General features: G+C 48.1%; 1 protein-coding gene across 3 annotated transcripts in view; it reads right to left on the bottom strand.

Moving 5' to 3' along the window:
* Positions 1–26,349, bottom strand: part of PLXNA2 (plexin A2) — a 324,357-nt gene that overhangs the window by 122,884 nt on the left and 175,124 nt on the right. For all 3 annotated transcript variants that reach the window (XM_075909971.2, XM_075909972.2, XM_075909970.2), the window contains exon 5: positions 4,017–4,117. In XM_075909971.2, the coding sequence (XP_075766086.2) occupies positions 4,017–4,117 (101 nt within the window). The remainder of the gene's footprint in view (positions 1–4,016; positions 4,118–26,349) is intronic.

Raw genomic sequence — 26,349 nt, 5'->3', positions numbered from 1 at the left:
TAAGAGGGGAGGGTATTGGGTGGCTGTCACAGCCCAAGGCTGTAGCCTGAGTCACAATATCTACCCAGCTGTTTTGGACACTTGTGAGTCCGACAGCCTGCGCTCGGAGACCTATGGTCATGGGCTGCACGGATCTACCCTGACACGCTTTGGATGCTACTGTAATGGAACTAGCAATAGGAAAAGGGGGACTTATGAACTACAATGTGCAATCAGACTCAGCGAATCCCCAGTATGTCCCCGCTGTAGGTTGGCTCAGACCACGTTCTCTTCTATTCCAATATTCAGCTCCAGATCTACCTCTTGCTTCTTCCATTCCTACCCCAGCCAGCTTCCCAGCACCACTGCTGGGGATGAAGTGTCCGCGGAAGCCACTAGCTCAAGCTCATTTCATGCTTTTGGCTTTGATATTTGTTCCTCTGTCTCATGGGCTCCTGCAGGTGAGTGTATGTAAAAGTACCTCCCCTAACAGAGTGTTTCTCTTTGTTCTCCTCAAATGTTTACATGGAATACAGAGAATTGTAGTTCTACTGCCGTGTGTGACCTACAGATCGGTCCCTTTCGCCCAAACGCAAGCAGCTCTTGCTTTTGGATCCAGAGGTTGTAAGTTAATTCCCCCACAGTGGCTACACTTAGATTATACATTTATGTATGTACAGAGCCGAGCACAGAGGGGCCCCAATCCCTGACTGGGACTTCTAGGGATAATTGCAATAGCAACGTTATAGAGTGATACTAACATGCTGTCGTCACTCAGAATTTGAAGACAGATCCTCCTGGTCCCTTAGAGCTTTGTGGGAACAGAGATCCTCCTGCTCTAAAAGAATCTGCACATGAGCTGAAAAGAGCAGTTCTGATGACAGTACAGACAGTCTTGGTTTCATCTTGCAAGGGTCAGTTATGTTGGTCTCTCACTGGCACATCAATTCATGACATGGGTATGATTTTAAGATCCAAAAGCTTTAATTGGCTTTGCAATTGTTCAGGAGCTGATTGAGTCGGCAAAACTCTCCCTAATCCCTTCATAAGCTGTCTCCTAAGATCCCCAGCTCACCTTCCCTGCTTCCGGTGGGGCCAGGAAACAGCACTGCGACACAGAACATCTGCGGCGGTTTTGGTATTTCACTCCCCTTACAGGGCCCAGAAGGGCAGAAGCAAATTCAAATCAGAAAAAGAGGTGAGAAAAGCAGCTTGAAATCTTACTGGGCCAAGGTTCTCATTTGGTTCTCACTGTATCTTAATTGGCTCATAGTGATAGAGATGTAGCTGTGTTAGTCTGGTCTAGCTGAAACAAAATATAGGACTATGCAGCACTTTAAAGACTAACAAGATGGTTAATAAACCATCTTGTTAGTCTTTAAAGTGCTGCATAGTCCTGTTTTTTGCTCTAACTGGCTCATGTATCTCTGATAACCACTTTACTCTCTCCCCTGCCCCGCAGTCCACCTCTCTCTCTGCTTCCATCTCCCTAACCTCCTCTTGCGTGTCTCTTTTTGCCAGCCCTCCGTGAACGCAGCGTGGACAGCATACACTGACCTGCAACCTCCCCACCCAACGCAGAAGCAGCTGGCCCATCTGGCAGAAGTGAAATGTAAAAATTAGAGGTGAGAGATGACAAATGACAAAACCCGCCAGCATTGGGGGGGCCGCCGAACAAATATGAAAGCAGCGTCCACTAACAGCAAGATAAACTAAATTATTTACAGCTTAAGACAGGGGCTAAAAATGATCATTGCTCTGCGCAGGCAGTAGGAAGGCAGAGAAACTCCAAGGAAGGGTAGAAAAATAGCAGCAGGAAAGAAGGCATTGTAGTGGCTTGCACACTGCAGGCTGTTTGCCAGATTTAATCCTCTACCTGGATGCATTGTTTGGCTCCTCTGAGCTTCTTGCTGTGCTTCCCCTCATATAACATAGCTCTATACGCACACAATTCCACACTCCTGGCTTAAGTTCTCACCCCACTAGCTCATAGGGTGGGCAAGGAAAAGTCACTTAATGATTAAAGGAGGGGACTAGAAACACCTGGGTTATGCCCCTGTCCTGCTTGATGCTTTTGTGTGGCCTTGAGCAAGTCACCATAAGAATGGCCCTACTGGGTTAGACCAAAAGTCCATCTAGCCCAGTGTCCTGTCTGCCGACAGTGGCCAATGCCAGGTGCCCCAAAGAGAGTGAACAGAACAGGGAACCATCAAGTGATCCCTCTCCTGTCATCCATTTCCAGCCTCTGACAGAGACTAGGGACACCATTCCTAGCCATCCTGGCTAATAGCCACTGATGGAGCTACCGTCCATGAGGTTATCTAGCATTATTGTTTGCTTTCAATAGCACCTGGAGGCCCAAATAGAGATCAAGGTCCCACTGTTCTAGCTGCTCTCCATGCAGTGAGACAGAGCCCCAAAGAACTTACAAACAAAATAGCCAAGACAGCCAGGGGGTGACAGATATGAAGTCTCTTCTTCTCTTGATGCCCTAATTTTCCTCTCTGAAAAAATGAGGATAACAATTCTTACCTTCCCCTCCCTGGTGGGTTGTGAGATTTGTTTCATTAGTGCAATATCGGCAAAGGGCGTAGCGATTCTTTCACCTTCCAGCTCTAATCACCAGACAAAGCAAGGCTTGTAGCGGGAGGGTATAAACAAGAAGAGCCAACGCTTAACCAGCAACTAAACAGAGAACTACTTGATTGGGAAGTCCCCCTGCAACACACCCTGGTCCTGTCTAGTATCCATGGAGGACTCAGGACTCTATAACCACTCCACTGGACTGTTTTCAAAGATGTGTAGGCCCTGTGATATCGCCAACAATGGACAGAGTCAGTGAGGGGTTGGCCAGCCTAGTCTTTAGGAGAGACACAATAAAGGAAGAGGAAAGAGACAAGCTCAGATCGTTTCAGGAATCTGACCCAAGAGGGCTAAATTCCTCGCTCCTGTATATTTGTTTATACCAGTGGCCCACCCACTCAACGTAGTTTCCCTCAATGCAGCTACTGAAATCAATCACACCTCCCTCAGTTATGGGAACGCAGATCTACCTCCAGTGCCTACAAGTCTCTAATCCAGTCCGGATTTTGTATATAAGCCTTCACAGTGCTCTCCTAACACCTGCTGCTTCGGCGTGAGGCCAAGTGCTATTGTGTGGGTCCCTGAACTCTGTCTCTTTGCCTCCGCCCCAATTTCTACACATCTAATGGGAACACTTTGTTGGCTGGCCTGGAGCCAAAGGGCTTTCGATTCCTTTGTACCAGTGTGTTCCAGGTTCCCCCCTGCCTCCCCTCAAGCATGAGCATCAGGTCCCCCTTTCACTTTAGCCAATGAACACCATTGTCACAATGAGAGTGCACAAACACTGCCCAAATTCAAAGCCCCGTTTTCCCAAAGTTTACCCGAAAAATCTTTCTTTTCTTTGTCTCCACTGACTTGAGATAGAGCTGCTGGTCTCAGACCTAGCACAGAGCCTCAGCCTAACCTGTAGCAGTTTCCTTGCTTGGCTGGCTTGGACGCACTTCCTGAAGCAGTCAGTTTTCCAACATTTCTAAGTAGTAGTTAAAATAATTTCCCCCCACCACAAAGAGCCAACTGCTCTGGCTAGGTACCCAGATACAACCTTCCTGATGTCCATAATGTCAGCTAATCCACCCCACTAGTAAAAACTCCCTCCAGGTCAGAGCAATTAGGGGTTGGGGTAAATAGCAGGGTTGTGTGAAAACAGCAGGCTTCCATTCCCATGAGTTTCAGTTCACGTGGTTTCATTCTCTTTGACATTCAAATCACATGCTGGATTCATTCCCCATCTCCTACATCTAGGGAGTATATGTTCTTTTTAACAGGACTTCAGTGATATTCAATAGCATCCCCCCCTTCAGTGCAGGGGATTCCCCTGTAGGAAGAGGGGGATAGTAACAGGCTGCTACTATTTTTTTTTTAAATAACCACCTATAGAAAGAGTTCAGGCTTTTAAGGCTTCTTTTACAATAACACCCGTTAGCTCAAATCAAATGGCTGATGATGGGACTTACATATGGTGAAGAGAGCACCAGCCACAGTGAGGGTCTTCTGAGCTCAGACATTCCGCACAGGTTGTGTATTGCTCACAGGATTCCACGGGAACCCGGGACACCTGGAAAGGAAGCAAATAAACGTGTTCATCGCATTTTCTCTCCTCTTGTCTGCACAATAAACAAACCAACCAGCAGCCACTCGCCCTTTCGCAGGGATTTTTCTCAGGAGGTGGCAAAGCAATTCACCAGCTTCAATTAAAAATCCTCACGGGGGTAACACAACACCATGAAATATATCCATTTGTACCAGGCCTGGCCTTACCATGAGGTGAACTGAGGCGGTCGCCTCAGGTGCCAGACTGTGGGGGGGCACCACTAGGCTCCAAAGTGTAGAAAATTGTGTCTCCTGCAGGTGCATATGTATTCTCTCTGCTCTAGATGCACAGAGATGGGGGAGAGCTGTGCTGTAGGAAGGAGGGCACAAGAGACATAACAGGCAGGCAGGAGGAAAGGTGAGAGGGAATAACAGAAAGCAGCAGGGAGGGAGAGGAGGAGGAGCAGTACCATGAGAGGAGTAGAACAGGAAGAAGGCAGAATTGAGACATTTCAAAGTTTTGGTCCATGCGAGGGGGCATCATTTGAACTCCCCACCTCAAGTGCCAAAATGTTGTGGGCCAGCCCTGATTTGTACAGACAGCATGTGGTAACCACAGCACGTGGGTGCTGAATAAATAGCCTAACGTCAGCGGCAGAGGTAAAGTAAGTAGCTGAGCTAAGAAGAGAATCCAGTACAGGTTCAATCTCTCTAGTCTGGACTGGCACCCTCAGGACCTGACCAGTGCCAAACCAGAGAATTTGCCAAATCATGGGAGGTCAATGTTGTCTAGCAGCATCACCAACACTTCCACTGCTTGCTGGGCTCTTAGAAGATGTTTAGGGGTAAATGAGAGCTAAATAACAGCACAGAACACTGAGAGCCAGCACTGGGGTGGCTGTAAACAAACTTTATGGGACCACAGGAAACTTGGCCACACCCATGATAAGTGGACATCCGGCTAACTAATATCATGCCGGACCGTAGATGCTGTCGGATCAGAGAGTGCCGGACTAGAGAGGTTCAACTTGTACCTTGTTCTAACGTTTTAGAGGAAGTGACTCAGCTTTCCTATAGAAAAATCCCCAGGATGAAAGCAGAGTTCCACCTCCCCCAACGTGCAGTTCACTGTGCAAGTATCTTCACTGCGGCTGGGAGTGTGCTTCTCCGTGTGAATAGAAACAGAAACTTGCTAGCTCAGCTTGAGCTACTGCACTAAAAATAGCAGAGCTGTCAGGGGTGGAATGAGCTAAAACTGGAGGCAGCTGCAGAAGCACAAAGCTGGATCCTCAGGTCCATACTCAGTAGCTCACCGGGAGTGCAGCCCATGCCTCAGTGGCTACCCTGCTCTTTTAGTGTGCTAGCTTGAGCAGAGCTAGCAGGTGTCTGTCCATTTGCTGGTGGACGCATGTGACACTGCAGCTGGGAGATGCATCTCGTGTTTCACATGGACGGTGGAAAAAGTTCTGAGCAGGAAGGTTAGGAGGAAATGAAATTCCCCCAAAGGATCGGTGCACGTCGGTAGAGAAAATACGCCATTTTGACTTGGCTTGGCTTTTGGCCTTCAAACACTGTTAGTGAATTCTGGGCCCTGTAATAATATTTCCAGTGAGGCAGGGTTAAGATAAAATTGATCACATTTCAAGCTTCCATTCCAAGCCGCTACAGGGATCAGGAAGGAGTTACTCCTGGTTAGACAGCACTGAAAATTGGTCAGGTCAGGCATATTTTAAGGGGCTGTATGTCCCTTAGCAGAATCATGTCTGGGTCCATACTGAACTTCTAGGGCCAGTGGTGTGATCCGATATGGTGTAAAGCCTTGACTTCAGGGTTTCATATACCTCCAGCTGACTCTTAACAAAGGGGACAATTTCAACCTGGGGGAGCTTCCTAGGAGCACATCTGGAGTCTATGGACTCTCAGGTTAAGAGCAGATGCTCAGTCTTGGATCCTTAGTACGGTACATCACACACTAGAACTGGAAGGGACCTTGAGAGGTCATCAAGTCCCGTCCCCTGCCCTCACAGCAGGACCAATCCACAGCAGGACAAGCCTAATTTAAATAAGTGGCTGTAAACCCGTGCAGTCACAATTCCATTTCCTTTGATTACTGACAAGACTTCTTCAGAAAAGGGAGCAAAAGTTTCTCAAAACCAGACAATGGGGCTGCCTGTGTCACAGGGGCAGGGGAGCAGGAGAGAAAAAGAAAATGAAAAGGGAACTCTTCTGTCAGGATGGACTTAACAAAATCACCTGAATCTGGCCATCAGCAAATAATTTCACACCGTGATCTTCACAAACAGAACAGGCACATTTACATTGGTGAGATATGTCAAGAACCTGACTCAGAGGTCATCATGAACTCTTCCAGAAACATGGCCTACAAGATGAGGGCTTTACCCCCAGTGTCATGGCTAGATTCCAATTAGGCGAGGATGCTTTGCTTAATGAATCCCCTCCCTGCAGTTTCAATGGGATGTCTCCACTTCCTGTCTTAAAGCTGTTGCATAGGCTGCTGTGTAGTGTTAAATGGCTCTTGCATTCCTCCCCAGAAAAAAGTGCATTCCAGAAGTGGACTCACTGCCACAACACAACACTGGAGGGCAAGAGCTTAGCATGATTCAATACAAGAACTGAACATGTAGGCTATGTCTGCACAGCAACATTATTTCAAAATAACGTAGTCCATGTCTACACAGACGGCAGTTATTTGGACATAACGTCGAAATATTGTCAAGCTGGAGGACTTATTACTCTGACTCCGGTAACACCCAGGCTGTGTCTAGACTGGAAAGTTTTACCGCAAAATCACATGATTTTGCGGAAAAACTTGCCAGCTGTCTACACCGGCCGCTTGAATTTCCAGAAAATCACTGACTATCTCATGTAAGATTGTTAGTGCTTTTCCGGAAATACTATGCTGCTCCCGTTTGGGCAAAAGTCTTTTTCCGAAAGACTTTTGCGCAAAAGGGCCAATGTAAACAGCACAGTAGTGTTTTCTGCAAAAAAGCCCCGATCGTGAAAATGGCGATCGGGGCTTTTTTGCAGAAAACAGCATCTAGATTGGCTACGGACGCTTTTCCGCAAAAAACACTTTTTGAGGAAAAGCGTCCGTGGCCAATCTAGACGTGCTTTTCCGAAAATGCTTTTAACGGAAAACTTTTCTGTTAAAAGCATTTTCAGAAAATCATGCCAGTGTAGACGTAGCCCCAATGTACGAGGAGTAAGGGAAGTCAGAGGAAGAGTGCTCTATTTCAAAATAAGTGCTGTGTAGACAGCACCAAAACTCGAAATAAGCTACGCAAATTGAGCTAAGCCCCACTGTGTAGATGTGTCCTTAGATGGATCACCAGACTATCCAGTGTCACAATCAAACTAACAAGAGTTTATGAAGGCACATATACCATCCTGCAATGGGACATCGACTGATCTCTAATGAACAGGGCTGGAAGGAGACATTCGCTAAGAGCAGAGCTTTCATCACCGCTTGCAATGAGATTCTTTGATCTTTGAGCTGCTAACCACTCTCTGAGGTAGAACACTGGACTAGACTGACCTCCAATCAAATTCAATGTGCCAGTTCATACGACATCTATTCATTTACAAAAAAAATCTTATATATAGTCTATGCAGTACTGTGGGATCCACTTGGGTGAAAACTGACGTGTAAACATTTTTGTTAATAAATACTATTTATTATTACTACCTAGCATGTTGTATCAACAGCAGAGAACAGATGTACCACTTACAATAAACAGCAACTTGCAGTCAAGTATGCATGGCCAAGAAGCCTAGTGGAGCAGGTGACCAGGGCTTAGCCTGTGCAGACAGATTGCACAGCAGTCTGGGGTGAGCACATCGCAGGCTCTTGCTGGTTTGCGTTAGTGAAATCTGCCTGCCAACGCACAGGCAAAGGCTCCCTTTGGCAGCCGGAAGGCAGAGTTCTAGTCCAAGGAGCCAGTCCCAAACCCACCCCCACGCGCACACTTGTTTGGAGGCGTAAACATGTGCTGCGATGGTCTGGGACAGGACGCAGACTGCTGGCTTCCATATGGCTCACAGAAACCAATCTTGGAGGCACCTCTTGCAAGCTGAGTCTGGTAAGTCACACTTCAGCGATACACAGCATGTGTAAGTTGTAAGGTTATGACTGAGCGGGAGGCAGAATTACACCCTTATAAAACCTCGTCCTCTCTACCTAGGAAAAGGCCTAATTTTACTGTAAGCCTGCCAAACCTTCCCTGCCCAGGAGACATGTGCATGCATATATCATACACATGCACTCGGAAAGAGACCATACCGTGTTATAACATGTCATCTCTCCTCCTTGGAGGTGACCGACCCAGCCCATTCTGTACCCACCCACCTCCAGTAGGAAAGACACTTCATGTACTAAGTTTTTCCTGTTACAGACTGGCTCGGCTGTCCCTTTGAAATTTATCTACCCAATATTCTCTCCCGTCCCCCTCCAATTTTTTTCCTTCCCCTCCCTCCCTCCTTCCCTTATTTATTCTTGGTTCTGGACTTCCAACACTCCGGTCATCTGAAAAAGTGGGCTGTGCCCACAGAAGCTCACGATACTATCTACATGTTTTGTTGGTCTATAAAACACTATCAGACCATTTGTTGTTTTTTAAGTTTTTCCTGTTATAGACTAACTCGGCTACCCCTCTGAAATGTCACGTACTGTTAGTTATTTACAGATCGAGCATTCGGCTTCGGTCATAAAAGATTATATGTCTCTTTCTCGTCGGGTTTGCACTAGGGATGTGAATGGTGAACTGGTGTCTCAGCTGCTGTGCCATGGATATTGGGCTCTCTAGCCAGGCTGAAGTAGCCCCCACCTGTGGTGGGCCCATCCTGGCCAGAGGGGGGCGCTCTAACCTAGCCAAGCAGCCCATGGTGGCACAGCCAGGCCAGAGCAGCCAGGCCACTTTATTTTAAACACATAGTTTAACCGGTTAACTGATTACATGGAATTTTACATCCCTCCTTTGCACCTTGTGCAGTTGCTGGCACAGGTGCAAACAGCCAGTATAATCAAATACAGAAATCTGAGTTGGCAGCATTTTATGCTGCTTTTGCACAAGGGTATATGGTGACACAAGGCAGGGGAGAACCAAGTTCTGTTTGCCAGATTCACCACTATGTAACTTCCATGTTACACCAGAGCAAGTTCTAGGTTACAGCAGCATACAACTGTGGCCACAAACTGGTGAATCAGGGCCAGGTGCATGGAGGATGTGACTGAAATTTGTGATGTCTGTGGCAAGTGGGACTAGCCCACAAAAACTCATGATACTATATATTTGTTAGTCTCTAAGATACTACAGGACCACGCACTTTTTTAAAGTTACAGACGAACACGGGCTACCTCTCTGAGACCAGTGCTGAATATCAGTGAGGCATTTCACAACCTGAAATAAAAATTAAAACCCACCACTACCACAATTACCCTTCTTCTCCCTTCCTCCTTCCCCACCAGTTCTTGGCTTCAGAGTTTGGCTTGTTATAAAAAGAAGAAGAGGTTGAAAGGCAAATATTCCAGTGGAAAGGAGCCCCTGTGGTGGAAATCAAAGTGAGCAGAAAAAGGATCTTTTATGTTTAAAAAGCTGCATGTGCAAGGAGGCCTGAGAGGAATGTTTGTGATTCCTGTTCACCTTTCCCATGGCAATCGCTCGCTGCCGCACTCTGGTGTATCCGTTACGCTACCAATGGGCTTCCTTCTGCTCTGCCATCCAAACAGAGCCCTTGTGCAGAGAGAACTAAAGCCAAGTGTGCGGCCTCTGTACTTGGGTTTCTGGCTCCTGGTGAGTGATGTCTGCAACTGGCTGAAAATTAAAACAACTGTCTGCATTGCATTCGCTCTGTCTGTCAAAACACGGCCCAGCTCTCAGCAGCTGGGAAGTCAGGGGCTGAAAGGAAGCAGTGTCTCTTGGAACAAAGGCCACTTTCACGCCAAGTGTTGTTGATATAGTGAGAACCCAGTTCCTCTCCAAACATGAAACCAATAGGGCTGCTTTTCTTCTTGTTTCCTGGGCCCTACTTAACAACTTAAAATATATATTTTATACATCATTTATGCTGCATCAAAACACTATGGAATAGTTTTGGTCTGGAATTTGCCTATAACAGAGGCCTTTGGGTCAAATTCAGTGTGGATGTATCCCATAGTGGAAGGTATACAATGTTTGTAAGAGGCAAAACTGTGCATAACATGCACCCATCCAGGATGGCAAGGACAAGCAGGAGACTAACTTACACACCAAGAAGAGTAAGGTAGGAAAAGGAAACAAGGGAGGTGTGATAAGGAACACAGGAGGTCTGGCGCTACCATACACTCACTGTCTGTCTTGCGACAACTCTCTTGCACTCTGCCTCAGTTACCTGTATGTAAAATGGGGATAATGCTACTTTCTCTCATCATTTGCCCGCCAGCTCTTCAGGCCAGGAGCTCTCTCTCAGCATGTGTTGATATAGCAACGTGGACAATGGGGTACTGATCTTGCAGGGCCAGTAACTGCTACTATAGCACAAAGAGATGAGTACCCCCTCCCTTGTCTCTCATACCCACACATAGACACACCCACTTTGCTCTCTGCAATTCCAAAGTTCAGCCCTCCTGTAAGAGGACCCTGCACCCTGGCTAGACTACAAGTTTTTGTCGGAAAAAGGGACACAAAATGCACTATGCATTTTGCGTCCCTTTTTCAGATTCTTTTGTCGGAAGAGGCTTTTCTGACATTTGGCCCATCTAGACCCCTCTTTCGGAAGCCCCCTTCTTCATAGAACGAGTAATATAGGGGCTTCCAAAAGAGTGTGTTAGCTCTTCCGCAAAAAAAGCAGAAAAGCAAACGCGTTCCCTGGATGCAGCAGAGTTTTTTTGGGATACTTCCAGTATCCCGAAACCCCCCTGCAGTCTAGCCATACCCCCATTCTAGTTACTTAGGCATTTACATGGTCCCCATCACCACTAGTGGATTACAAATGCCTATTCTGAATGTTTGTATGTTTTGGGGGGCAAAAGTTGCCATTTGATAGAATTTTCTTGTGACACATAAGGAAGCCTGGTGAAAATTCAAGACAACAGAATATGCATGGGCTGTCCCCAAGCTGTTAAAATAAACTGTTTCTTTTCGGTCTCCCAAAGAAAAGATATGGAGAGAGCATGGGATTTCGAGAGCCATGAAACTGAGCAGGAAGCTAAGAATATAATCATATCCCAAAGGTGAAATCTGCCTCCTGCTCTTGTCCCTGCCATTGTCCAAGTCTTCTGAGGGCAACATGGGCGCTGTGAAAGGTTGTCTAATGCTTGGTCAGCACTGGAGCAGGGGGGAAATAGGCCTATATGTGTAAGAGTACAGACAGCTCCAGGACCAGTCTTCTGTGCCCCATGCCAGGGAGTTTTTGAGTGCTTGTGAAGATGGAAAAATCAGGTGGCTTCACGATTCTAAGGGCTAGTCTGCAGCAAAAGTACGACAGGGGTGCAAGTGTACTGCTGAATTTTAGTCAATGCAGTGCATCTGGTGACAAAGCGCTATGCCAATGGGAGGGAGCTCTTCCGTCAGCATAACAAAACTACCTCTGTGAGTGACTGAAGCTAGGTCAGCAAGAGGAGCTCTCCCATTGACATAATGCAGTTCACTCCGGTGCTTATGTTGGTGTAATTTATGATGTGCAGGGGGCAATTTATTCACGCCCCTGAGCAACGTAAGTTATGTCAACAGAACCTGTATGGAAGTCATGCCCTAAGCGTCTCCCCCACTTCACCAGGGCTCTGAGCATTTGTTCTCCTGATGCTGTTTAATTTTATTCTTGGAATTCCCATCAGTCAATGGCATGGCTGCTGACTCACATTGTGTGGTGCTTAATTAAACCAATTGTCATGCAACAACATGCCAGGTGTGTGGTTGGTTGGTTGTTTGTTTTTTTGCTTCATTTTGCAGTGGTAAAGCGGGCTCCAACTCCCCACAGGGATCAGCCACCCTGGGCCAAGGCTGTTTTACAAGACCTGCCCTTATAAATGAACAATACATTTAGAGCAAGCTTCTTTTTTCACATTTGCAAAGTGGTGTATACACGCACAGTTCTATAAAATAACATGTGCCAATAGCAATAATTATTACAGAAACAATTGTACAAACAATTTATGTAATACATTTTGACTCTTTTCCTGCTTGTGGAATATCCATAAATAAATATTATAAGAACATAACATAAGAACAGCCATACTGGGTTAAACCAAAGGTCAATCTAGCCCAGTGTCTTGTCTCCCTACAGTGGCCAATGCCAGGTGCCCCAGAGAGAATGAATGGAACAGGTAATGATCAAGTGATCCAGCCCGTCACCCATTCCCAGTGTCTGACAAACAGAGGCTAGGGACACCATTCCTACACATCCTGGCTAATAGCCATTGGATGGACCTATACTCCATAAATTTATCTAGTTCTTTTTTGAACTGTTAAAATCCTGGTCTTCACAACATCCACTGGCAAGGAGTTCCACAGGTTGACTATGCATTGTGTGAAGAAATACTTCCTTTTGTTTGTTTTATACTTAATACTTGTTAATTTCATTTGATGACCCCTACTTCTTATATTATTGGAACAAATAAATAACTTTTCCTTATTCACTTTCTCCACACCAGTCATGATTTTATAGATCTCTAACATACTTAGTCTCCTGTTTTCTAAGCTGAAAAGACCCACTGTTTTTAATCTCTCTTCATATGGTAGCCGTTGCGAACCCCTAATAATTTTTGTTGCCCCTTTTTTAAACTTCTTCCAAAGCCAAGATATCTTTTTTGAGATTAAGTGGTCACATCTGTATTCAGTATTTAAGGTCTGAGCATATTATGGATGTATACATAGGCAATGAGATATTCTCTGTGTTATTCTTTATCTCTATCAATTTCAGCAAAGCTACGTCTAGACTGGCATGATTTTCCAGAAATGCTTTTAACGGAAAAGTTTTCTGTTAAAAGCATTTTCGGAACAGAGTGTCTAGATTGGCACAGACGCTTTTCCGCAAAAGCACTTTTTGCGGAAAAGCATCTGTGCCAATCTAGACGCGGTTTTCCGCAAAAAAGCCCCGATCGCCATTTTCACGATCGGGGCTTTTTTGCGGAAAACAAATCTGAGCTGTCTACACTGGCCCTTTTGCACAAAAGTTTTGCGCAAAAGGACTTTTGCCCGAATGGGAGTAGCATAGTATTTCCGCAAGAAGCACTGATTTCTTACAGTAGGAAGTCAGTGCTTTTGCGGAAATGTAAGTGGCCAGTGTAGACAGCTGGCAAGTTTTTCCGGAAAAGCGGCTGATTTTCCGGAAAAACTGGCCAGTCTAGACACAGCCTAAATGTATTTACTATTCAAAATTATTTGACCTTTGTTTTTCAAATTATGTACTAATTTTGAAGCATACATAGACTAGATGGAACCACGTAGCTTGACCTACACAACACAAACTACCAAATTTCAGCCAGTCATCCCTGCATTTGACCCAACAATTTTTCTCTGGCTAAAGTATATCCTTCAGCAGAGATATCAGCCTGCATTGGTTAACTTTGATCACACCAATAAGGCACCTGATATTGTTTCTGTTCCCTAATTGGAAGAATGCATAAATACTTCTGGAGGGAATTTCCCATTTGTTCTCCACAAATGCACAACTTTAAAATCACTCCCTGCAAATGTTCATGCCAGAAAAACTCAACTGATGAACTATCCAAGATGATATTCAGGAAGAGAAAACAAAAGATCACGGTGAACACACATGAAGCAATGTCATTTAAACATTTAAGAGAATATTGGAAGAAGGTTTTTTGCAACACTTGCACCATCATATTTTCCCTCAGCACTCACAGTTATAAGCTGTGTCTAGACTGCATCCCTTTTCCATAAAAGGGATGCAAATTAAACACATCGCAATTGCAAATGAAGCGGGGATTTAAGAGGAATAAGGGATCTTTCAGAAAAGGCTTTATTTTCCGAAAGACCCGCGTTTAGACTGGCGCTTTTTTCCAGCAAAGCGCCAAGCCGGAAAAAAGTGGCAGCCATGTTTATGCAAATGAAGCGGGGGGGATTTAAATCCCCGCTTCATTTGCAATTGCGATGTGTCTAATTTGCATCCCTTTTATGGAAAAGGGATGCAGTCTAGACACAGCCGTAATGTATCGTCCATCATCCACGTAAAGCAAAATCCAAATACTAAAGTTTCCAATGGACTGTCTCTAGAGTGTCCTCAGATTGGTGAGTAAAAGCACCAAAATTCCATTAACAGCAGACACCAGGGATGCTGGTGGGGGGCAAAGGGGGCAGCTGGCCATGGGACCGGTGATTTAAAAGGGCTCGAGGCTCTCAACGGCAGCAGCATGCTCTGAATCCCTGGCAGTGTTGAAGGGCTGGCTAGGGGGAGGCTACCCCAAGCCCCACCTCTTCCACTCATGACCTTCCTCCTTCTGGGATTCGAGGAACTGGCTCCCCGCCAGGGCCCGGCAAAGATTCTCAACAGCCCTGGCAGACACTATCGTACACTCCTATCCATGGGCGGCGGGTGAGGGCCCAGCTATGGAAGGCAAGGCCCAATCTCACCCCTTCAGGCTGATGCCCCACCCCTTTAGTTAAGGCCCCGCCCCTTCAGCAACCAAGCCCAGCACCAGCTCTGAAGCCCAATCCTTCCTGGCCAGCAGGAGGACTAAGGCTGCTGCACTGCAGCCTCAGCCCTCCTGGATGGCCAGAGAGTGCAGGCAGTTTTGGGACAGCAATGCCTTCTCTTGCATGCATTACCCGCCACCCATGCCCCTATCTCAAGAGCTCTGCATGGATACAAAATTAGTATCTGCATCCCATTCACAAAAATGGTCTGCAGATATCTGGTACCCCCATCATGTGGCTATGAAGTGGATATCAGATTTGCAGGACTCCACCCATCTCCTCACGTGCAATTCTGAAAGCTTAGTTCCCTCTCAGAGACTCTGAAAGAACTGGGGTTTCGTGGCCCCTTACAAAAGTAGTATGGAAATGCTTGTGTTTTAATTGTTTTCAAAATGTTCTCTGCCAGGCTAATTATCATTATGAAACCAAAGTGTCTGTACGCATGAAATGCTGCATTAGGGACAGAAGATAAGGAAGACCATGGTTCAGTCATGTAGCTGTCTGCAGGCTGAAGAAGAAACAACAAGGATGGGAGCTGATTTAAAAAAGAAAAACAAAGAAACAATGAGATCAGACAGAAAAATGAAGGATTCAAATGAATGGAATTCACACTGCGGTGAAAGGATAGCCACATCCTGGCAAAAACTGAAAGAAAGCCAGGAACATCAGTCAGAAAAAATGGACTGGCCCAGCTGGAAATAGCAATGCTTTGCAAGAGCTGAAGATTTGATTTCTGGGCCTGCTCTTGTTTCCCAAACTGGCAAGAGCAGGGAGAGAATGCCGTGAAGTGGATTAGTGTGTTTTCCCTCCATCTCAGCCAGGGATCACTGAAAGACAGAAAAGAAAGAGAGAAGGCATGTCTAACAGATAAAAAAGCAGATGAAGAGAAAAGGCAGGAAAAAGAGAGAACGGAGAAAATCAGAAGGCAGGAAAAGGAGAGAATGGAAGAAGGAAAGAGAAAAACACACAAGTGACTGAGGGAACACAAGTATGTAAGTGCCTCCTTTTCATTGGATCACGGGGCTAGCTACTGACGCTCTGCGAAAGCATCATTTTCAGAAACGCGACTGCCTGTGTCCATGGTGGTCAAATATCATTTCCACACACAGCTTGTTTTCTGACAATCGGAGCCAAGGAGCCGCACTGCTGTGCCCCCCTGAGCCTCCAAGTAGGCTTATTAGCACACACGCTTCCACCTGTCCCCCGCATGCAGACCAGTCTCTCTCTGACAGAGACGGGCTGACAGATCTGGGGCCAAAAGGCCGGAGCTCACACAATAAGCGGCTCTTCTCTGCAGCAAACACGTCGGGGGGAGGGAGGGTCGGAATGCAGGCATCAAAAGAACGGCTTCTTCAGATTTTACAGCCACAGGTGGCAGGGGCGAGGAAGGCAATGCATTTCTAGTCGTAACTAGACACAGCAGAACTACTGAAGTCCGGAGCTGTTCACTTCACGTAGTGTGGAGAGGAGGCTGATTGCAAAGAGCCAGTGGAAGGAACAGAAGGAGGGAAGCAGGGAAGAGACAGAGCTCCCTTATAGGAGCTGCATCACACATACTGGGCGGTGTCCCTGGCGGGGAGGGGGAAATAAGTCTGAGCGCCTAATCGCCAGCTGAAGTTAATGTGAGCTAGAACTGCCCAGCATCCCTGAAACTCAGCCCCTGCAGCATAAGAGTCTGCATAGCCCATCCCACTCCATCTGGGGCAACTCACCATCATCACTAATATCCGACCGCCTTCCAGTCGTACATTAACCATCATCCATCGCATCTGGTTTGTTCTCCCACGTCCTCTCCCTAAGGGCAGAATTGTGTGTGATTTGGTTTTTTAAATGCCCAGGCTGCTCTGTGTGTATAGAAGAGAAGGCAGACTGATGGAAGAAGCAGGCCTGGCCGTTGGAGCAGAAGGTGGGGAGGTTTAGGATGGTCCTTAATTCCTGGGACGGTTTGTTTCGCGGTCTCTGACAGGCATCCGCTGTACAGATGAGCTTTACCGGGGTGGTGGAAAGTTTCGCTGTGTGAGAGGAGGGGAGTTGTCAAACACCGGCTTTTGGTCTGATTTTCCATAGGCACCGAGTATTTGCCATCGCCCCCAACGGACTTGGAAATGAGACCCAAGGTGTCTGCTGAGGGGCACCCCTCACTCAAATGAAGGCACCTACCATTGGCCACCTGGTTTTTACAAATTTAGAACCTGGTCCTACAACTGGAGAACACGATGCTCCGGCTTCTTGTGCAAAGATGGGTTGCTAAGCCCAGGCAGAGGCCTGTGGACTCCAGAGAGTCTGTATGAGAGAGACAGCAGGAGTCTCAAAGTGCAGCGTCTTACGCTCCCTTTTCTGTTTTTGCTCCCTCACTTGACACACCAGCTTTGGTGTTGAGTTTTTCACTTCCCTAATTATGAACCTAGTTCCCAGTAATTAAATGATAAAGACTCATTACTGCTTTCCTTGACCGACTGACCTGCAACAAAATTAAAAAAAAATGGAGACTTTCCAAGTCCTCTTAAATTTAACACCCTTCCCCCCTTCCACGAGAGACTGCAAATAAAACAAAACAGTCTGGCTCCAATAAATACATGAATAAATAAAGTAGAAGTTTCTACATTTTATGACTCCTACGGACACAAGCAGCTGACCTCTCTGACTAGGAGCCGACCCAAGGGGCATCCCATCAATGCGGCATATCGCCTAGAGACCCATTGCGGGTAGCGAAGTTCAAACAGAAAATCTATTTTTAATGACTTTGGGGAGCGCTGTGGAAATGCTGAGTAATTCAAGGTAATTAAAGCGATCTATCACTCAGTGAGTAGGAGCCGAAAGTTGATGAACTTTTCAATGAGATTTTTCCCCCCTTCATTCATAAAAAACATAGTCATGGCTCCAGCGGGAATCATAAAAGGAAAAAAAAAATGGGAAGGATTCTCATCAGGTCCAGCTGCTCATGCTTCAGGGTGACTGCATGGGACGAATCGGAGGGGAAATAAAGAAACCAAACTCCCCCCGGTATTTATGAAAAGTTGGACAAACTTTTTCTTTGACACTTCTGCTGCTGTCTTATTCCCCTCCCCCCCAGTGCTGCTCAAATACAGAGGCATTCTGGAATAGATTTCCAAGCCTACGCAAAAAGCCCTGTTGCTGTATGAGGCTGAGAAGTACATTGTGTTCCCCGTCTTCCAGCTGGGCCAGAACCCAAACCTTGGGTCCCCGTGAGCCTTAAACTTTGGGAAAGTTCAGATCCAGAACTGATTTGTGTGGACCAGACCGAGATGATGTTGGTTTTTAATGCAGAACCCTGCCAAGCGTGAAACTGACATCAACCATCACCCATAAACATCAAGGAAGCAGGAGACGCTTTTTGGTGTGGTACGTTAGGGATGTGAAATCCCATTGAATTGGCTAACAGGCTAAACATATTGTTGGACTGGTTAACCGATTAAAGAAGGTGAGGGGAGCAGCCTTCCACCCCCTCCCTGCTGCTAGGCTTGAATGTCCCCCACCCCCTCCGCAGGCAGAGCCTGCTTCAGCCAGGTTACAGCAGCCCCTGACTGTGCCCCCCCCCATCTGCAGCAGGCCCTCCGTGGGGCTGGAGAAGCCCCCTCCCTGTGGCAGGCAAGGAGCTGCTCCAGCCCCACCAGTTATACCTTCTCATCCCCATGGTACACGGGGCAATGACTAGGACAAATGAGAGGAACGTGAAAAAGGAATGTTTAGATTAGAGAAATCGCCCTAGGGTGAAGTCTGGTACACTGTGGATTAGACCCTCACCGTACGTGCTAGGAAACTCAGCGCTGGGGCCATTTCAAAAGGAGCACTGGACAAAGTGCTCACAAATGCACGGCAGGGACCAGTCTTATGGGGGAGAGGAGATGTGATTTAATGAGTGGCTTTTCATCCCTCAGACCCCTCGTTGTGAATATCAGCATATTGCCTTCTCGAGAGCCATCTTGGGATTAGAAACCAATGTTTAAACGAGTCTCAATATTCGGGAAAGTGAGGGCCCAGCAGCAAAGATCAAAGCTGGAGATTGCATGCTCTTCTCACTCTCCCACTGCACCTCCTCTTTGCCTCAGGTTCTCACCCTTCGCATCCCCTCTGGGCGTAGGCCTGTGACTTAGAGACAGCCAGCTATGCCAGCACTAGACTCTCTTGCAGGCTTGATCAAAGTATCTGTTGTATCGTGCAAGCAAGGTAGTAACAAACTTCAGCAGGCCTTTATTTACCAAAGGTGAAACCTCTTTACAAAGCTGCTGCTGCTCCCCTCTCCTCCTCCCTCCTTCCTGTTTCCTGTGCTTCCAGATTCCCAACAGCAAGTGCTCCCAGTTCTAATCATTACAAGCAGCATCTAAAACACCCCAGTACCCCCCAGACCAGACCTGTAGTACTGCATGGCACCTCTCCTTGTATGACTAAGCTCAGTTCTCTAGTGCACTCCTTACAAGTCTCTCACTTTCACACCCATCCTGCCTGGTTTATAGCTATGGGCGCTGTGGAGAGGCTCTGAAAAGCAGGCAAATTTCAGAAACAGGAAACCCCCCCCCGGTGCCAAAATTAACCCTGTGTTTGGTGGTCTCCATGGGAAAAGCATTGCAGGTGAGTAGAATTAAACTGGCTCACGCAAAGGCCAGAGGGCAAAGTGGAAAGGTGACTGTCACACAAGGAGGTCTGTTTCTCCAAAGGGGGACTGTCAAAGCAGGCACAAAGCCATGCAAGCACCTGCTGCAGGATGCTGATTCGACATCCACTTAAAAAGGCACAAACAGCTTGTTTGCTTCAGTCCTTCCTGAAAAGCTTCCACACCCGCCCCGGCGCTCCTGAAAGGGAATGCAGGGAGACCACACAAAGTCGCTGCGAAGAACAATCCAAGCCTCGTCCTGACTCCTCAGCATGCGTGCCAATGTCCGCAGGAACTGCACAGCTATTTTTAATGCATCCTTTACATAATAGATGAGATGCAAAGTGAGATCTCCCACGGATGAGCCCTGGTGGCAGAGCAAGCGGCCGTCTGCACGGCTCTTCCACCAGCAGCCCCGGTGCATTGTGACTTTGGCACAGACAAGCTCAATGATAGGCTAGCCGGGCTACCAAAACCTTCCAAAGGTGCAGCATTTCAGAGCCAGAATCTGTGCCCTCTAGAAGAGAGCATGAGCTATAGCCCACAGTAACGTCTGGATACTTTAAACTTCTGTACGTCCCCACTCTCCGTCATTCAAAGCGAGGGCTCTCATCTGGGACGGGCAAAACTTTTAGCTTCAGTAGAAAATTAATACGTGCTTAGAAGGTCCCTTCCATGAAAGCATCCAAATACCTCTTTTCAAAGCTGACTTTGAAGGCAAGTTTTCAAGCATCTATCTCTGTGCATTTCTCACACAGAACTGCCTTGCTGCTTTTGCACTGACAGCATGTTTTGTGAAGGCAGTCCTATGGTCACATATATGCATTCACTCTCCCCATGCACATTAGGAAAGAGTGTTTGAGTAGAGCCTTGTGCAGATACAAAATTTCTATCCACATTCGCAGATATCAGCACTGACATCTGTGCATGCAGAGGTCCATGGATACAAAGTAAGTACAGGCAGTCCCCGACTTACGCGGATCTGACTTACGTCGGATCCGCACTTATAAACGGGGCTTTTCTCGCCCCGGAGCTCACGGGTGGCGGATCGCCACCCGTGTCCTCTGGGGCGAAAAAAGCTTCTCCTGGTCTCTCTGGTCTGCTGGGGGGGTCCAGCAAAGCCGCTGGACCCCCCCGCAGCAGACCAGGGACACCAGAGCAAAGCCGCCACCTGGGCGGTTTTGCTCCCGGGCAAACGAGCAAAGCCGCCCAGGTGGTGGCTTTGCTCTGGTGTCCCTGGTCTGCTGGGGGGGTCCAGCGGCTTTGCTGGCCCCCCCCCAGAAGACCAGGGGGACAGGAGCAAAGCTGCGGAGCACGCCCGCAGCGGGACAGTCCAAGCGCGCCCGGGCTGTCCCACTGTGGGCGTGCTCCAAGGCTTTGCTCCCTGTCTCCCTACAGACGAGGGAGACGGGGAGCAAAACCTTGGAGCACGCCCGCAGCGGGACAGCTGTCCCGCTGCGGGCATCCTCTGTGGCTTTGCTCCTGTCCCCCTGGTCTTCTGGGGGGGGGGGGGGGGCGGGTGCAGGTAGTGCCCCACCCAGCAGAACAGGCTTTTCTTGCCTACCCCTGCGGTAGAGCAGCTGGGGGCTGCCGGGTTGGTCCCGCAGCGCCGCTCAGGACCAACCCGGCAGCACCCCAGCTGCTCTGTCCCAGGCATCCTGATTCAGTCGCTGCTGGTCAATTTCAGCAGCGGCTGAATCAGGACGCCTGGGGCAGAGCAGCTGGGGTGCTGCTGGGTTGCTCCAGTAGCACAGAGGAGCCACGCTACTGGAGCAACCCGGCAGCACCCGAGCTGCTCTGCTCCAGGCATCCCCAAGTCAGCCGCTGCTGAAACTGACCAGCGCTGACTACAGGAAGCCCGAGGCAGAGTTGCTCTGCCCCAGGCTTCCTGGAATCAGCCACTGATCAGTTTCAGCAGCAGCTGACTTGGGGACGCCTGGGGTTCTTAAGTTGAATCTGTATGTAAGTCAGAACTGGCATCCAGATTCAGCTGCGGTTGAAACGGATCAGTTTCAGCAGCGGCTGACGCCAGTTCCGACTTACATACAGATTCAACTTAAGAACAAACCTACAGTCCCTATCTTGTACATAACCCGGGGACTGCCTGTATCTGCAAATCGGCAGGGTTGTAGATACAAAATTTGTATCCGCACCCATATGTGCAAAAAAATTGAGCTGCGGACAGTGGCATCTACATCCATGGATATAAATCGGATAGCCACAGATTTGCAGGTCTTTTTGTTTGAGGATGTAGCCCTGTCAGTTCAAAGGCACCAGCAATGCAGTGTGTTTCACTGTAACTGATGTAAGAACATGCGTCTAAGGCAGGGACAGAGGAGGAGGGGACTGTACTGACAGATAAGAGAAACCAGCCATTAGAAAATAAACACCTTTTCTCCCCTACTCCTCCCTAGCTTAACAGAGAAAACATTACCCAAATCATCTGACAGGTTGTCAAAAATTGAATCAGCAGCTGTAATCTTTGGAGGGGAAGCTATGAGGAGGGCGCGGAGGCCATATTTACAGACGTTTCCATGACGACAAAGGATTATTCAATTACAGAGTTAGCAGGAAAGTGCAGAAGCAGTGTACCTAAAACTCGGCTCTAGGCAACCTTTCTGATGAGCCTCTGGGCTTGTCTTTATGCACAGGTAGTGATCAGCAAGCTGGGTTATAAAATCTACAGGGCCCTAGTGTATCGCTAGCTGGCTGGCTGCCTGGACCCTGCTACTGCACACTGGAAGCTCTCTAGTGCTCTTTGAGCTGCTGTTGTTGGAAACAGGAGTAGACCGAAGTGCTCTACAGAACTTCTAGTGCACGGTAGGAGGGTCCACATGACCCGACAGTGCACAGCAGGCTAGCGTGCTGTAGATTTACACTCAGCTTGCTGTCCACTAAAACCTTGACTGGACAAGCCCAGAGTCTCTTGGGGCAAGTCTACACTGCAATTAAAAACCCTTGGCTGGCCCACACCAGCTCAGGGGCCGTTTAATCGCAACGTAGATTTTTGGGCTCTAGGATCTTGCTGTGTAGGAGAGTCTCAGCATTCAGACTGCCGAGCCTGAATGTCTATACTACAGTTCAACTGCCCCTTAGCCCAAGTCAAAAAGCCTCAGCTGGTCTGGGCCATCTAACTGTGGTAGGGTATGTCTACACTACAAAGTTAATTCGAACTAACAGACGTTAGTTCGAATTAACTTTCATAGGCGCTACACTAGCGCTCCGCTAGTTCGAACTTAATTTGAACTAGCGGAGCGCTTAGTTCGAACTAGGTAAACCTCATTGCACGAGGACTAATGCCTAGTTTGAACGTACTAGTTCGAATTAAGGGCCGTGTAGCCCCTTAATTCGAACTAGTGGGAGGCTAGCCCTCCCCAGCTTTCCCTGGTGGCCACTCTGGGCACCACCAGGGAAACTCATATGCCCCCCTCCCGGCCCCGGAGCCCTTAAAGGGGCACGGGCTGGCTACGGTGCCTGTGCCAGGTGCAAGCCTGCCAGCACCAGCCAGCAGATCCTGCACCTGGCACGCCATGAGCCAGCCACCCAATGCCCCCCAGCCCTCCGCCTCTTCCCGGGACCAGGCTGGCGGCTCTCGGGAGCCTGGCCAGGACCGCAAGAGGCGGGCACCCGCCTGGTCTAATGCAGACATCGTGGACCTCGCCCACGAACTCTGCACTAGGCACAGGAAAGTGGCCATCTAGGGCAGGAGAGCTGCCAGCCTGGCCACCCAGGAGCAGGTGTGCATGAAAATCAAGGGGGTCCACTGAGACCCTCGACCCTGAGCCCTGAGCTTAGAATGGCCGTACTGGGTCAGACCAAAGGTCCATCTAGTCCAGTAGCCTGTCTGCAGACAGAAGCCAACCCTAGGAACCCTGGAGGGGATGGACCAAAGACAGTGACCAAGCCATTTGTCTCGTGCCATCCATCTCCAGACTTCCACAAACTTTGGGCAGGGACACCATTTCTACCCCCTGGCTAATACCACTCTATGGACCCAACCTCCATGACTTGATCTAACTTCTCTTTAAACTCTGTTCTAGTTCTAGCCTTCACAGCCTCCTGCAGCAAGGAGTTCCACAGGTTGACTCTTTGCTTTGTGAAGAAGAACTTTCTGTTACTAGTTTGAAGCCTGCTACCCATTCCTTTCTTTTGGTGTCCTCTAGTCCTTCTATTATGGGAACTAATGGAAAACTTTTCTTTATGCACCCTCTCCACACCACTCTTGCTTTTATAGACCTCTATTATATCCCCCCTCCGTCTCCTCTTCTCTAAGCTGAAAAGTCCCAGTCTCTTTAGCCTCTCTTCATATGGGACCTGTTCCAAACCCCTGATCATTTTAGTTGCCCTCCCCTCTCCCAGCCTCTCTCTTCCCCTCTCCCACCTCTTTTTCCCAGTCTCCCCGTTTTGTTCAATAAAGAGAGATTCTATTTTTGAACACACGTTTTCTTTATTTTGTACATCAGGAAGGGGGGCTAGGGAAGGGTAAGTGGAAGGAGGTGAGGGAGGAATGGGGTACACGCCCCCGATGGGGAGGACTGGGCTGGCTCTGCGGGCTTCTCGGGGTGGAAGTTCTCCTGCAGCCCCAAACGCACCTTGAAATCCTTCTCAGACCAAAAGTTCTCCCTTCACACAAAGCCCCAGTGGGTGGGGCTGAATCTGAAGCGGACTCTGCCCTGGCAGACAGCCCAAGTTTCCTGTGGATTACTGCCACTCTCATTAATCATTAGATCTGTATGAGTGTCGGAGCAAGATGTGCTGGAAAAACCAAGGTGTTAGGGGAAGCTTCTATTCTCATTCCCAGGGGGAAATAACATGCTCGTGTAAACGTAGAGGAGGGAAAGTTGGTTTTCATATCAGAGAAGAGCTGCGCACAGTCATTCATCCAGGACTCCTTCTATTCACCCTGCTAGCTCCTCCACTGTCCCTGCAGCTCACATGCTTCCGTGGGCAGGATGTGGTACAAACTGCAATGCCACGAACTCCCTGCCTCTCCCTGTCCTGGGTGGGCTGTGAGCATGCCATGAGTCATTACAGCTAAGGCTCTGCCGCAGTGCATCTGACCACCGGGCCTGTCTAATCTGGTGTCTTGCCTCCTGCCGTGGGCCCATTACATCTGTCAAGTCCAGCAAACCCTCTCAGGCTGTTGCATAGCATCCCGAGTGTACACCGCACTAGTGCTGCATGCCTCTCCCAGGCATCGCCACTGCAATCAAACCAGGCAAGGGGAGCTGTGCAGTACAAGCTGCCACCTAGGACTGTTCCAATGAACCAAGGCAGCCCGGACTCGCAGTCTCTGCTGCAGATTCACACTCTTGTCAGGCAGACAGCCACTAGTATCCTGCAGGGAACAGGGAAACTTCCTTCTCACCACCAACATCCAGGTCTTCTCTTGGCAACCACACAACTGTTGATACCCGAGAAGGTCCCACGCAGTACTGTGAATATTTCAGACTGCACACAGTCCGACATTCTCACGCCCACCAGCACACAAAAGGGAGCCCACTGCAAGCCAGCACAAGTGCATGTGTGATGACCGCGCTGAGAGAAGTGGGGTGGCAGCATCAGTGCATCCTCAGGGGTGCACACAGATGTCGGCAGCCAGAAAGTGGCTCCTTGGTGGAACAGAACCACTGGGCATCACATGCATGTGGCTGCTGCTACTCTGAAGCCAGGCCACAGTTCATAGGTGACACACACATGATGTTAGGATGCATTTTTTTTGAATACTTGGTTAAAATGTCCACACATTTCTGGAGTCAGTGAAAATACATTGATCATAAGACTGACTACAGATGATGTGCATTACATACATATATAGTCTCGATAAGCCCAACCCCCAAGATCACTAAGCTGCTGAAGTCTGCCATATAGACACATTGCCATACAAGCAATGTGTACCTTCTCCCCTAACACAGACCAGTGCTGGGCTAACTCTTGTGTCATTATATTAGCAATATAACAGTCCAGTGGGTTATTTGGAGCAAGTAAGTATATTTTTGACAAAGAAAGAAAGAGGGAGAGACACGCAAAGATGCTAATAACTAGGAATGAGATGCTCTCACTGGGATCCAGCAAACAGTGACAGCATCCCGTCAAAGTAAATCTGCATCTAGTCTCCTCTTGAAAACCACCAGCTCTTGGGACCTCATGAACCCCACCTCTCTCCTTGTATTTTAGGCTTTTCTCACCAACTCATAGGTGCTCGATTCCTTGTTTAGGAGAAGGCAGCATGACACAACTCAGCGCTCCTAGAAGAATCTGGCAACTAAATGTAATTTTTTTTTTAAATGCAACCACTGATTACAGATTCCCAAACTCCTGCATAACCACTTCCCTTCTTTGTGCAGCTTATAACATTGTAGGTTAGAAAACCCCCAAGGGGAAAAAATAAAAAACAGACCAGACAACCCCACGAATAATTCCAGTGCTAAGAATAAACATGCGGGATTTAATTCTGAAACTGTGTTTGTGGTGTGTGTTTATTTTACACCAGGGCCCTAAAATTACTGTCCTCAACTGCAAAACACCCCCAAAAAAACAAAAATGCAAAGGAGGGGGGATGCTTGTGTGTGGTTCTGCAGAATGAATGTCATGGTCTTTTTATCAGTGATTAGTACTAAAGTTATGTACCGTTCCAACCCAATTGCTTTCAACCCTGTGGTGGCAGCTTCGCACCCGCCTGGAAGTGGCAGCAGGGAGTGGGAAGGGGAGAGGAAGCTGCCAGCCAGTCGCCCCCCCGCCCTACTGCTGCTCCACATAAGGCTGGACTCCCAGCTTTTGTGGGTGAAGGGCCGCTAGCAGGGGGCTGCTCCCAGGTACGGTTAACCATTACCAGGTAAGCATCACCATTAAGGTGGTTAACCTGCTACGCACTCACATCTCTACACTGGACATAATCAGAATGGGGGAGGCGGCATGTATCTCAAATGGCGCCCAAGATGGTGTTTCAATTGAATTATTTTTTATTCACATTATATGAAGGTGAGAGTGAAG

Source organism: Pelodiscus sinensis, chromosome 27, assembly GCF_052426305.1.
Source record: "Pelodiscus sinensis isolate ZL-2025 chromosome 27, ASM5242630v1, whole genome shotgun sequence".
Lineage (NCBI taxonomy): Eukaryota > Metazoa > Chordata > Testudines > Trionychidae > Pelodiscus > Pelodiscus sinensis.
The sequence above is the reverse complement of the archived record's forward strand: the minus strand, read 5'-3'. Positions and strand labels throughout refer to the sequence as shown.